The 13,605-nt window shown below is 40.1% G+C and overlaps 2 protein-coding genes across 2 annotated transcripts; both read right to left on the reverse strand.

The window, feature by feature from the left end:
- Positions 1 to 398: 398 nt before the first annotated feature.
- LOC143109219 (tubulin alpha-4A chain-like) lies at positions 399 to 2,260 on the reverse strand. The gene is made up of 4 exons (XM_076271873.1): positions 2,252 to 2,260; positions 1,986 to 2,205; positions 1,739 to 1,887; positions 399 to 1,373 (listed from the first exon to the last, which is right to left on the reverse strand). Exons 1-4 carry the CDS (start codon positions 2,258 to 2,260, stop codon positions 399 to 401), a joined length of 1,353 nt encoding a protein of 450 aa, XP_076127988.1.
- Positions 2,261 to 7,027: 4,767 nt separating this feature from the next.
- LOC143109220 (tubulin alpha-4A chain-like) lies at positions 7,028 to 9,409 on the reverse strand. Its single transcript, XM_076271874.1, has 4 exons — positions 9,391 to 9,409; positions 8,868 to 9,167; positions 8,623 to 8,771; positions 7,028 to 8,005 (listed from the first exon to the last, which is right to left on the reverse strand). Exons 1-4 carry the CDS (start codon positions 9,407 to 9,409, stop codon positions 7,028 to 7,030), a joined length of 1,446 nt encoding a protein of 481 aa, XP_076127989.1.
- Positions 9,410 to 13,605: the final 4,196 nt, after the last annotated feature.

Below are 13,605 nucleotides of genomic sequence, written 5' to 3' on the forward strand. Positions count from 1 at the left end.
ATATTAGAAAGCTAGATGCCACATTAGGCTCCAGAACGTGCACAAATAGCCCCGCCATCCTGGTGGGGGTATAATTGGAGGCCAATGGAAAAGCATGTGACTGACTGGAAATTAGACAGGTGTCTCTGATTGCTGGCAAGTGTTGCCATAGAAAGTAACCGTGTTGCCCCTAGCAATATGGCAGCTGCATTTACGATGCCACCTACTCGACGGACAACGTAGTTTAGCTCTAGCTTTTTATCATCTATGCTAGGAACACCAGACAATTTTTGATAGTGTCAACAGCTGCTGATTGAAATTGTGACCCAGCTCTAGAAGTAAAGCAGTCCTTTACAAATGCAGACACATGCAAGACTTTCCAATGCAAACTTTTATTACAACACAACACCAATAACATGTTAGTACTCTTCTTCCTCTTCACAATCGTAAGCAGAGTCTGCCCCAACTTCCTCATAGTCCTTCTCCAGTGCAGCCATGTCTTCTCTGGCCTCACTGAACTCCCCCTCTTCCATGCCCTCACCCACATACCAGTGCACAAAGGCCCTCTTGGCGTACATCAGGTCAAACTTATGGTCCAGGCGAGCCCAGGCCTCGGCGATGGCAGTCGTGTTACTCAGCATACAAACGGCCCTCTGCACCTTGGCCAAGTCACCGCCTGGTACCACCGTTGGCGGCTGGTAGTTGATGCCTACCTTGAAGCCAGTGGGGCACCAGTCAACAAACTGAATGGATCGGCGGGCCTTGATGGCAGCAATGGCACCGTTGACGTCTTTGGGTACCACGTCCCCACGGTACAGTAAGCAGCAGGCCATGTACTTACCACGCCTTGGGTCACACTTCACCATCTGATTAGCTGGCTCAAAACAAGCATTTGTGATCTCAGGCACAGAGAGCTGCTCATGGTATGCCTTTTCCGCAGAGATTATTGGAGAGTAGGTGACCAGGGGGAAGTGAATACGGGGGTAGGGAACAAGGTTAGTCTGGAACTCCGTGAGATCCACATTCAGAGCCCCATCAAAGCGTAGAGATGCAGTGATAGACGAGACGATCTGGGCGACAAGGCGATTCAGATTGGTGTAAGAGGGACGCTCAATGTCAAGGTTGCGCTTGCAAATATCAAAAATGGCCTCGTTGTCCACCATGAAGGAACAGTCAGAGTGCTCTAGAGTGGTGTGAGTCGTGAGGATGGAGTTGTAGGGCTCCACTACAGCAGTGGACACCTGGGGAGCAGGGTACACCGAGAACTCCAGCTTGGACTTCTTGCCGTAGTCCACAGACAGACGCTCCATCAGCAGGGAGGTGAAGCCAGAGCCAGTGCCTCCTCCATAGCTGTGGAAGATTAGGAATCCCTGGAGACCCGAGCACTGGTCGGTCTGAGACAAAAACAAATTCAGTAGTCACATTCTGCACCATAAATTGGTATTTCAAGAGAATACAAACAAAGGGCAAATGTAGCAGCAGGTTTTCTGCAACAAACTTGAAAGCAATCAAACACACCATGTTATGATTCTCAAACAATCCTATCCCTTACAGACATAATGTAGAGGCCTCAACTGAGGGATCAAACATGTCACTAAATGGGGGCACAGAATCACCAAAAACACATGGGCACGCCAATACTGAAGATACTAAATGCAACAAATAGATAGATACTTTATTCATGCCGAGGGAAATTTTGGAAATACATTTCACCAATCTTTGAAAAGCTAAGCAGGCAACTGTTAATCTAGTCTCCTACCATTTTACGAATCCTGTCCAGGACTGGATCCACAATTTCCTTTCCAATCGTGTAGTGACCACGAGCGTAGTTGTTGGCTGCATCCTCTTTACCACTAATCAACTGCTCCGGGTGGTACAGCTGACGGTAGGACCCATTACGGATCTCATCTGTCAGGGAATATCAAGTCAGCCTTTCACAAACCCAAATCTTCATTTACATTTGCTCAAAAGCCAAACGACTATTTCAAATATAGGACACTACTGACCTATAACTGATGGCTCCAAGTCAACAAATATGGACCTAGGAACATACTTCCCAGCACCAGTCTCACTGAAAAAGGTGCCAAAGGAGGAGTCCAGTAGAGTTGTGCCATTTCCAACAGCTGTTCCATCTGGGCAGATACCATGTTCCAAGCAGTACAATTCCCAACACGAGTTTCCAATCTGCACACCAGCTTGGCCAATATGGATAGAAATGCATTCCCTCTAAAATGATCAAGAAAATATTTAAAAAACCCATTGTGACAAATACCTGGCCCATCACCCAAGTCAAACAGTAAGCCTAACTTATAAGTAAGAGGCACTCACCATTCTTCAAATAATAATCTAAAAAGTCTGTCCAAACTGCAAGCTTCTCCAAATACACCTTGACCAAATAATACATTGCATTAGGCTTCTTTTAACAAGAAGTTCCACGAAGGACCTAAAGAAACTGAAATATTAAGGACACTAGTTAAAGCCTTAACTTACCTGTTAAATGAACAAGCACAAAAAAGACCCCCTCTGGGTCAGTGTGATATATAGTGATGGTTGGGAATAAGGCGTGGCTTCCAATTAGCACCTCTTGTCCAATGTCTGATTGGCTAATTGATTTACCTTTTCAAGACTCACTCACCCAGTTAGTAATATAAGGCCACCATGCACACAGGATTTGTCCATTTGTTCTGACTTAAACTGTTGACACAATACAACACAGACCACTTTTTCACTATTTTGTTTGTTTCACTTCAGTTTACAATGCCAAAAATAGTCTTTTGTGTTAAAAGCATTGTCATTTATATAATTATATAAAGACACGAGACAGTGGTTCACTTTGATTTTGTTATTTGTAGGGAATGCAGAGAACAAGAATAGGATTATCAGTATTATCAGACCATTGCTGGAGCAACTACATGCTCATAACCAAATGTGCACACACACATGCCACACACACAAACAGCATCAGCAACACCACCTATTGCTATGAAACAGTTGAATAAATTCTTACCTTAAATGCTGTTATTTTATCGGCTTGGATGTTACAATTTCAGCTATACTGTATTTGAAAGCGATAAAAAACTTGCAAAATACTAGAGAATTCATCTTTTCCATCTTTCCAATCCATCTTTATCAAATAAATCATCATCTTCTATAGCTGCAGTATGAGAAGCGTGTGTGGTTCAGATGCTGTGTTCAGCAGCTACAGCAAGCACAGGGGGGAAATGCATGTTTGGTTCAGTTTATGTGTTCAGCAGCTACAGCCAATAAACACCAGGGCACACTTGTGGGTAGACTTTTACGGAAATTTCGTTTGGTCCCGGGGGAGACTACATCTGCCTGTACACGCATCTGCCTGTAGATGATGGTGTTGAGCAAAGGGTACAGATGATGTTGAAATGTATTTACTTCATTTTAACAAAGCTCACAAACAGGCACTCATGCACACACGCATGTACACACATAGATACATGCATGCACACACACTAGGGCTGTCACTTTAAAATCGAATATCGATATTGAAATCGATTTGGCTAGGTAAAATGAGTTTCAAAAATGAAAAATCGATTTTAACATGTGTAATAGGCAAATTTTTGTTTGATCATTTCAAACATAAAACTAAAATAATTAATAAATCCAAAAATTAAAGATTTCTGAATGAAGGCTAAGCATTGCCATTAGTTTATGCACTTGCAATAGCCTAAATCGGAAAAACACATGCACCAAGCTGATAATGATTTGCAAAATGGAGGGCAATAGCTTTTTTTATGGCTGTATGAAGTTGACCAAATATTTGCGTGAAAGTATGCAGGCTGCTTTCTAGCTGACCAAATGCCCGAACCTGAAATTGGAAAAGGAAAAATATGAATAACGCTATCCTTAGTGTTCCTAGGTGGTAGAAAGGTGTTAAATGTTTCCACCAATTTTATTCCTGCAGGCGCCCTTATGCTATGACGAAATCGTAAATGCCATGTTTTAGCAATTATTTGTTTAGTTTTTGCGTTTGTTTAAACAAAATGTTATGGCAGCAAAGTCTCTAATTGTTTTTGAAAATGAACAAAAGACCAAAAAAACATCTTCTGATCAATCGCTCCTGTTTCATACATCTGTCGCCCTCTTCAGACGTTCTCCTTGTCACTGGATTAGCCTATATTTAGCCTTGAAACATAAACATTTGGTTTACATTTTCCATTTGTAAATTTAATAAAGGCCCCATAGAAAGTATGACCATTTTGCTTAAATACTTGTTTCTCCAAGCTCCCTGCTCCCCATGCTAATAGAACCTGACCCAAGTTATCCTGTTCCATGTGTAGGCCGCAAACACTGGAAGCCATGCGGACGCTATGTTCTTGCTTCAAGGTAGACACAGATGTGTTTTGACTGTTGATTGGCTAGGTGTGTAGGCCTTGAGCTCTGCCAGGTCCTGCTTTGAGGCCACCATATGCACCATATGTTGTCTCGCAGTGACAACACTGACAGAGTTGAAGCATATCGGTTAAATTCATACTTGGGGGCCAGTTTAGCAAGTTGTAATCTTACCAACAGCAGTGAATGTATCAAATTGTTGATGCTATGACGCACTAAGCTCTTAATAGGACACAGTGTTATAGGCGACAACACTTTAGCTAAGGGAATAATCTTGCAGCCTTGCTGCAGATCATAAGGGGGAGTCTGATTAAGAGTAGTCTGATAACATAGACATCTAGCTCTTGCAGTGTATCAAGTTATGATTAAAGATAGCTTTTTCTTTCATGGAGGATGAGAGGTTGTTGATGTTGACTTCACTACACTGAACTAGTATTGAACTAATAGGTTCATATGTTTATTAACAACACAACCACTGCAGTTTTTATATTGGTATTATTATTTTCTTCTCTTCATTGACATGGAAAATGTTTTACAACTGTTTTACAGTAATGCAATAAAATAAAACACAACTTTGCATTTGTTTCAGGCGTTCAGAATATGTTCAGAATAAAGGTCTTACCAAGTTCTTTAAAACATGCCTTTAGGCCTGCTTTAAACAATGTGGAAAAAGGTTAAGATAATTTAGCTTTGCTGTATGATAAACAATTCTTGATATGAGGCACACAAAGAAAAAAAAAGAGTATCCATGAAGATCATGATCATTTGAATTTATATTTCATTGCTAATTACTAATTTGGTGACTGACCATAGCAGTATTGCAATTGAAATCTTTTTAATAATGTTAGTTGAAACTTAGGAAGCACTACCGGGGCCTTGGGCCCAGATATACATATTATGTATATCTCTGTGTTATATTTCAGGTGCAATCAGTGGTCAAAAAGGGGGAGCCTTACAGACTCTACTTTTTTCTTTTTTCTTTTGTCTATTGCTTTTTTCCCCTTGAACTGTTTGGTTATTGTTTTTTTCACTAGTACTCTGTGGTATGTAAACTTTTTTGCACAGCCTGTGAGAAATCAAGACAATCAGGGCCACTTTTATACATGTAACCATGTTGATTCATTTCTTTTATTGGGTTCTATTTGAGAATTGTTGAGACATTTCTTATGTGTTTTGGTTTTATATTCAGCTTTGCCCAACTATTATACACATGGTAAAAAGACACAATTACTGCATTACTCTCAGTTCATTAGTAGGCTCATTCTGATTCAATCAGATGTGTGCTATTGTGTGGTGTCAAAGGCTTCAAGTCTTTTAAAGGGGGACTTGAGAGTATTGGATTCAGAAATTATTTTTATATACGTGTGATTTAGGTCTTTTTTCGGAATAGTTTAGCGGGATGGACCAAATATATTCTTTTTGGTTTACTAGCTCCTGTTCTGATTGTCATGATAGTTTGTTTTTGATTTACTGTGGTTGTTATTGTACACCAATCATGTGTAGTTATTTTTCTTGACTGACTGACTGAAATCAGTTAAATCATGTACCTGCTTATTTGGATCTGACTAACTTGAATGAAACAATTGTATAATCTTTTATATTTTATATAGTGGCAATATTTGATGAAATGTTCCAGCCATAAAGTCTGAAAAAGGGGGACTGAGAGAAAGTGGAATAGAACATTATGTCCAATATGTGGTTTAATGTTCTGCATTTCTCATTAGTGGGTAACTTTAATACTAAAAGTATGATTTTATGTAATGACTATGATATCTGTACTGTCCCTGTGTATATCTGTGTGTGACTGTATTTAGAGATAAGCGGGAATATTATGACTTTAGTGTTTCACTGTTCTGCATGGCTGCGTCAGTAGCCATCTGCTCCGGATTGCCAGGTTGCCACTAATCAGAGTGTTTCCTTGTAGTCCACGTGAGATGGGATGACCAACACCATCTCCCATCAGCCTGGAAGGATACTTAAACCTTAACTATTTCCTTGTCTAGTTAGAGTAGCTGATGGATCTTTAGGTGAAGTCATGCGGTCTCTCCCTTGATGCACATCATTGTAAATAAACTCTGTTCCTGATTTTTCCTACTAATGGTCTGACTGGGTCTCTATTAAAACTATGGTATCAAAATTACCATCAGTAGGTATGTGCCTAGACTCAGTTTTATACACCGAAATAACACCCAAATTATGAAAATGATCAAAATGTGTTTTGTGTGTTCAGATGTCTTGCATTAAAGGAGGAACACTGAGAGTTCGCACAGATCTCCATTTGGAGGTCACCGACTACTGTTGGTATGAAAAAGGAAAAAAAAAAAAAAAAAAAAAAATCAGTTTTACCTAGCTCGAGTTGCTACACTCAGCAGCTAACCCAGCCAGGCAGCTACAGCACTACACTCTGGGGGGGATATAAATGGGAGCTCAGAGACATGCCCACAGAGTGTAGTGCTGTAGCTGCCTGGCTGTGTAAATGTCATTTGAAATTCTTGTGCTTGATATTGCAATATACCATAGGGGTGTCAGGTAATGCAGTAAATTACACTCACAATATCATATGCAGTCCTCAGTTGATTTTTTTCTGTATTACTTCAGGGGGATAAAGATTCAGACAACCCATATATATTTGCAATACCAACATTTATTAGTTAAACTGACATACAAATAAATAACCTTAGAAACTCTAGTACTCTTCTTCCTCTTCTTCACCATCCTCTGCTGAGTCTGCCCCAACTTCCTCATAGTCCTTCTCCAGTGCAGCCATGTCTTCTCTGGCCTCACTGAACTCGCCCTCTTCCATGCCCTCACCCACATACCAGTGCACAAAGGCCCTCTTGGCGTACATCAGGTCAAACTTATGGTCCAGGCGAGCCCAGGCCTCAGCGATGGCAGTCGTGTTACTCAGCATACAAACGGCCCTCTGCACCTTGGCCAAGTCACCGCCTGGTACCACCGTTGGCGGCTGGTAGTTGATGCCTACCTTGAAGCCAGTGGGGCACCAGTCAACAAACTGGATGGATCGGCGGGCCTTGATGGCAGCAATGGCACCGTTGACGTCTTTGGGTACCACGTCCCCACGGTACAGTACGCAGCAGGCCATGTACTTACCACGCCTTGGGTCACACTTCACCATCTGATTAGCTGGCTCAAAACAAGCATTTGTGATCTCAGGCACAGAGAGCTGCTCATGGTATGCCTTTTCCGCAGAGATTATTGGAGAGTAGGTGACCAGGGGGAAGTGAATGCGGGGGTAGGGAACAAGGTTAGTTTGGAACTCCGTGAGATCCACATTCAGAGCCCCATCAAAGCGTAGAGATGCAGTGATAGACGAGACGATCTGGGCGACAAGGCGATTCAGATTGGTGTAAGAGGGACGCTCAATGTCAAGGTTGCGCTTGCAAATATCAAAAATGGCCTCGTTGTCCACCATGAAGGAACAGTCAGAGTGCTCTAGAGTGGTGTGGGTCGTGAGGATGGAGTTGTAGGGCTCCACTACAGCAGTGGACACCTGGGGAGCAGGGTACACCGAGAACTCCAGCTTGGACTTCTTGCCGTAGTCCACAGACAGACGCTCCATCAGCAGGGAGGTGAAGCCAGAGCCAGTGCCTCCTCCAAAGCTGTGGAAGATGAGGAATCCCTGGAGACCCGAGCACTGGTCGGTCTGAGAAACAAATTCAGTAGTCACATTCTGCACCATAAATTAGAAACTCTGAACTCCTAGAGATAATGCAAACAAAGACCAAGTGGATTTTCTGCAACAAACTAGAAAAACATCAAACACACCCTGTTATGATTCTCAAACAATCCTACCCCTTACAGACATAATGTAGAGCAGGGGTCACCAACCTTTTTTCCTCCGAGCGCTACTTTGACAAAATGAACATGGCCGAAAGCCTTTTATGTCAATAGTAGCATTCCATGTATTTACATAGCTGACCTCCACCCAAAACTGCTGAATAAGATATGCTTTTTAAAGGTTAATTTCAACTCCTCTACCTTCTCTCTTTGTAGACTGAATTTTAACATGTTTCTCAAGTGACTGGGTTCTACATCTTCCTCAAACCTTTTGGAGAGCTACTTAAAGGGGGGGGGCGGGTGCTGGTAGCTCACAAGCTACCTGTTGGAGACCTGTGATGTAGAGGCCTCAAATGAGGAATCACACTAAATGGGGGATCACCAAAAACATGTGCACACCAATACTAAAGATACTGAATGCAAGGAAATATGTTGACCAATCTTTGAAAAGTTGAGCAAGCAACTGTTAATCTGGTCACCTACCATTTTACGAATCCTGTCCAGGACCGGATCCACAATTTCTTTTCCAATGGTGTAGTGACCACGAGCGTAGTTGTTGGCTGCATCCTCTTTACCACTAATCAACTGCTCCGGATGGTACAGCTGACGGTAGGACCCATTACGGATCTCATCTGTCAGGAAATATCAAGTCAGACCTTCACAAACCCACATTTTTATTTACATTTGCTCAAAAGCCAAACAACTATTTCAAATAGGACACTACTCACCTATAACTGATGGCTCCAAGTCAACAAATATGGACCTAGGAACATACTTCCCATGACCAGTCTCACTGAAAAAGGTGCCAAAGGAGGAGTCCAGTAGAGTTTTGCTATCATCAGCAGCTGTTCCGTCTGGGCAGATACCATGTTCCAAGCAGTACAATTCCCAACACGAGTTTCCAATCTGCACACCAGCTTGGCCAACATGGACAGAAATGCACTCCCTCTGTAAAATGATCAAGAAAATATATGAAAACCGACCATCATGACAAATACCTGGCCCATCACCCAAGTCAAACAGTAAGCCTAACTTATAAGTAAGAGGCACTCACCATTCTTCAAATAATAATCTAAAAAGTCTGTCCAAAACGCAGGCTCCTCCAAATGCACCTTCACCAAATAATCAATAAATACTTGCATTAGGCTTCTTTTAATAATCATTTCAAAAAAGCTCCACGAAGAACCTAAAGAAACTGTTAAATGTTAAAAAAGAACATTAGTTAAAACTGTAATGTCTCTGACAACTTACCTGTTACGTAAACAAACATGAAAGACCACCTCTGGGTCTGTGTGATATATAGTGATGGTTGGGTATAAGGCCTGGCTTCCAATTAGCACCTCTTGTCCAATGTCTGATTGGCTAATTGATTTACTTTTTTAAGACTCACTCACCTAGTTAGTAGGCCTAATAGGACACCGTGCACAGGATACAGGTCTTTAAGCTAAAATTGACGGTTTGTTCTAACTTAAGGGCCGTTCACACCAAGAATGATAACTATAACGTTAACTATAAAAAAAAATATTGTTCTTGTTAATATGAATGATGACGTTCACATATAAACTATGAACGATAACGACATGAAGAACAATATTGTTGGGGATCACTTTCAGATCGATTTTGAAAACGATAAAAAGCTAACAGCCAATCAGAACCCATCACATTTTAGCCATCACAAGGAGATAATTTGCTTATCGTTGGTCAGTCAGTGTGGACGTTTTTATCGTTATGGGTTATAGTTATTGTTTCTGGTGTGAACGGCCCTTTAAATTCTTCACACAATACAACAGACCACCTTTTCACCTTTGCTTCAGTTTACAATGCCATAAATAGTCTTTTGTGTTGAAAGCATTGCCATTTATATAATTATATAAAGACATGAGACAGTGGTTCACACAAGAATAAACTTATCAGCATTATCAGATCATTGCTGGAGCACATGCACATAACCAAATGTGCACACACACATGCCACACACACAAACAGCATCAGCAACACCACCTATTGCTATGAAACAGTTGAATAAATTCTTACCTTAAATGCTGTTATTTTATCGGCTTGGATGTTACAATTTCAGCTATACTGTATTTGAAAGCGATAAAAAAACTTGCAAAATACTAGAGAATCCATCTTTTCCATCTTTCCAATCCCTCTTTATCAAATAAATCATCATCTTCTATAGCTGCAGTATGAGAAGCGTGTGTGGTTCAGATGCTGTGTTCAGCAGCTACAGCAAGCACAGGGGGGAAATGCATGTTGGGTTCAGTTTATGTGTTCAGCAGCTACAGCCAATAAACACCAGGGCACACTTGTGGGTAGACTTTTAAAAGTGAAAAATCGATTTTAACATGTGTAATAGGCTAATTTTTGTTTGATCATTTCAAACATAAAACTAAAATAACTAATAAATCCAAAAATTAAAGATTTCTGAATGAAGGCTAAGCATTGCCATTACTTTATGCACTTGCAATAGCCTAAATCGGAAAAACACATGCACCAAGCTGATAATGATTTGCAAAATGGAGGGCAATAGCTTTTTTATGGCTGTATGAAGTTGGACCAAATATTTGCGTGAAAGTATGCAGGCTGCTTTCTAGCTGACCAAATGCCCGAACCTGAAATTGGAAAAGGAAAAATATGAATAACGCTATCCTTAGTGTTCCTAGGTGGTAGAAAGGTGTTAAATGTTTCCACCAATTTTATTCCTGCAGGCGCCCTTATGCTATGCATTACGAAATCGTAAATGCCATGTTGTAGCAATTATTTGTTTAGTTTTTGCGTTTGTTTAAACAAAATGTTATGGCAGCAAAGTCTCTAATTGTTTTTGAAAATGAACAAAACACCAAAAAAACATCTTCTGATCAGTCGCTCCTGTGTCATACATCTGTCGCCCTCTTCAGACGTGCTCCTTGTCACTGGATTGGCCTATATTTAGCCTTGAAACATAAACATTTGGTATTGTATTGTTTTTATCACTAGTACTCTGTGGTATGTAAACTTTTTTGCACAGCCTGTGAGAAATCAAGACAATCAGGGCCACTTTTATACATGTAACCATGTTGATTCATTTCTTTTATTGGGTTCTATTTGAGAATTGTTGAGACATTTCTTTTGTGTTTTGGTTTTATATTCAGCTTTGCCCAACTATTATACACATGGTAAAAAGACACAATTACTGCATTACTCTCAGTTCATTAGTAGGCTCATTCTGATTCAATCAGATGTGTGCTATTGTGTGGTGTCAAAGGCTTCAAGTCTTTTAAAGGGGGACTTGAGAGTATTGGATTCAGAAATTATTTTTATATACGTGTGATTTAGGTCTTTTTTCGGAATAGTTTAGCGGGATGGACCAAATATTTGCGTGAAAGTATGCAGGCTGCTTTCTAGCTGACCAAATGCCCGAACCTGAAATTGGAAAAGGAAAAATATGAATAACGCTATCCTTAGTGTTCCTAGGTGGTAGAAAGGTGTTAAATGTTTCCACCAATTTTATTCCTGCAGGCGCCCTTATGCTATGCATTACGAAATCGTAAATGCCATGTTGTAGCAATTATTTGTTTAGTTTTTGCGTTTGTTTAAACAAAATGTTATGGCAGCAAAGTCTCTAATTGTTTTTGAAAATGAACAAAACACCAAAAAAACATCTTCTGATCAATCGCTCCTGTGTCATACATCTGTCGCCCTCTTCAGACGTGCTCCTTGTCACTGGATTGGCCTATATTTAGCCTTGAAACATAAACATTTGGTTTTCATTTTCCATTTGTACATTTAATAAAGGCCCCATAGAAAGTATGACCATTTTGCTTAAATACTTGTTTCTCCAAGCTCCCTGCTCCCCATGCTAATAGAACCTGACCCAAGTTATCCTGTTCCATGTGTAGGCCGCAAACACTGGAAGCCATGCGGACGCTATGTTCTTGCTTCAAGGTAGACACAGATGTGTTTTGACTGTTGATTGGCTAGGTGTGTAGGCCTTGAGCTCTGCCAGGTCCTGCTTTGAGGCCACCATATGCACCATATGTTGTCTCGCAGTGACAACACTGACAGAGTTGAAGCATATCGGTTAAATTCATACTTGGGGGCCAGTTTAGCAAGTTGTAATCTTACCAACAGCAGTGAATGTATCAAATTGTTGATGCTATGACGCACTAAGCTCTTAATAGGACACAGTGTTATAGGCGACAACACTTTAGCTAAGGGAATAATCTTGCAGCCTTGCTGCAGATCATAAGGGGGAGTCTGATTAAGAGTAGTCTGATAACATAGACATCTAGCTCTTGCAGTGTATCAAGTTATGATTAAAGATAGCTTTTTCTTTCATGGAGGATGAGAGGTTGTTGATGTTGACTTCACTACACTGAACTAGTATTGAACTAATAGGTTCATATGTTTATTAACAACACAACCACTGCAGTTTTTATATTGGTATTATTATTTTCTTCTCTTCATTGACATGGAAAATGTTTTACAACTGTTTTACAGTAATGCAATAAAATAAAACACAACTTTGCATTTGTTTCAGGCGTTCAGAATATGTTCAGAATAAAGGTCTTACCAAGTTCTTTAAAACATGCCTTTAGGCCTGCTTTAAACAATGTGGAAAAAGGTTAAGATAATTTAGCTTTGCTGTATGATAAACAATTCTTGATATGAGGCACACAAAGAAAAAAAAAGAGTATCCATGAAGATCATGATCATTTGAATTTATATTTCATTGCTAATTACTAATTTGGTGACTGACCATAGCAGTATTGCAATTGAAATCTTTTTAATAATGTTAGTTGAAACTTAGGAAGCACTACCGGGGCCTTGGGCCCAGATATACATATTATGTATATCTCTGTGTTATATTTCAGGTGCAATCAGTGGTCAAAAAGGGGGAGCCTTACAGACTCTACTTTTTTCTTTTTTCTTTTGTCTATTGCTTTTTTCCCCTTGAACTGTTTGGTTATTGTTTTTATCACTAGTACTCTGTGGTATGTAAACTTTTTTGCACAGCCTGTGAGAAATCAAGACAATCAGGGCCACTTTTATACATGTAACCATGTTGATTCATTTATTTTATTGGGTTCTATTTGAGAATTGTTGAGACATTTCTTATGTGTTTTGGTTTTATATTCAGCTTTGCCCAACTATTATACACATGGTAAAAAGACACAATTACTGCATTACTCTCAGTTCATTAGTAGGCTCATTCTGATTCAATCAGATGTGTGCTATTGTGTGGTGTCAAAGGCTTCAAGTCTTTTAAAGGGGGACTTGAGAGTATTGGATTCAGAAATTATTTTTATATACGTGTGATTTAGGTCTTTTTTCGGAATAGTTTAGCGGGATGGACCAAATATATTCTTTTTGGTTTACTAGCTCCTGTTCTGATTGTCATGATAGTTTGTTTTTGATTTACTGTGGTTGTTATTGTACACCAATCATGTGTAGTTATTTTTCTTGACTGACTGACTGACTGAA

This window comes from Alosa pseudoharengus, unplaced genomic scaffold (genome assembly GCF_046254945.1).
Source record: "Alosa pseudoharengus isolate Yale_2024_CS ecotype anadromous, Long Island Sound unplaced genomic scaffold, YU_APseudo_1.1 YU_APseudo_1.1_scf_7, whole genome shotgun sequence".
Lineage (NCBI taxonomy): Eukaryota > Metazoa > Chordata > Actinopteri > Clupeiformes > Clupeidae > Alosa > Alosa pseudoharengus.

What these genes read in the sequence shown, in the direction of transcription:
- LOC143109220 (XM_076271874.1), bottom strand. An exon ending in CTTGGAGCCATCAGTTATAG is followed by an intron (nt 8,772 to 8,867) that starts GTGAGTAGTGTC and finishes ATTTCCTGACAG; the next exon opens with ATGAGATCCGTAATGGGTCC. An exon ending in TGGACAGGATTCGTAAAATG is followed by an intron (nt 8,006 to 8,622) that starts GTAGGTGACCAG and finishes TTTGTTTCTCAG; the next exon opens with ACCGACCAGTGCTCGGGTCT.
- LOC143109219 (XM_076271873.1), bottom strand. An exon ending in CTTGGAGCCATCAGTTATAG is followed by an intron (nt 1,888 to 1,985) that starts GTCAGTAGTGTC and finishes ATTCCCTGACAG; the next exon opens with ATGAGATCCGTAATGGGTCC. An exon ending in TGGACAGGATTCGTAAAATG is followed by an intron (nt 1,374 to 1,738) that starts GTAGGAGACTAG and finishes TTTTTGTCTCAG; the next exon opens with ACCGACCAGTGCTCGGGTCT.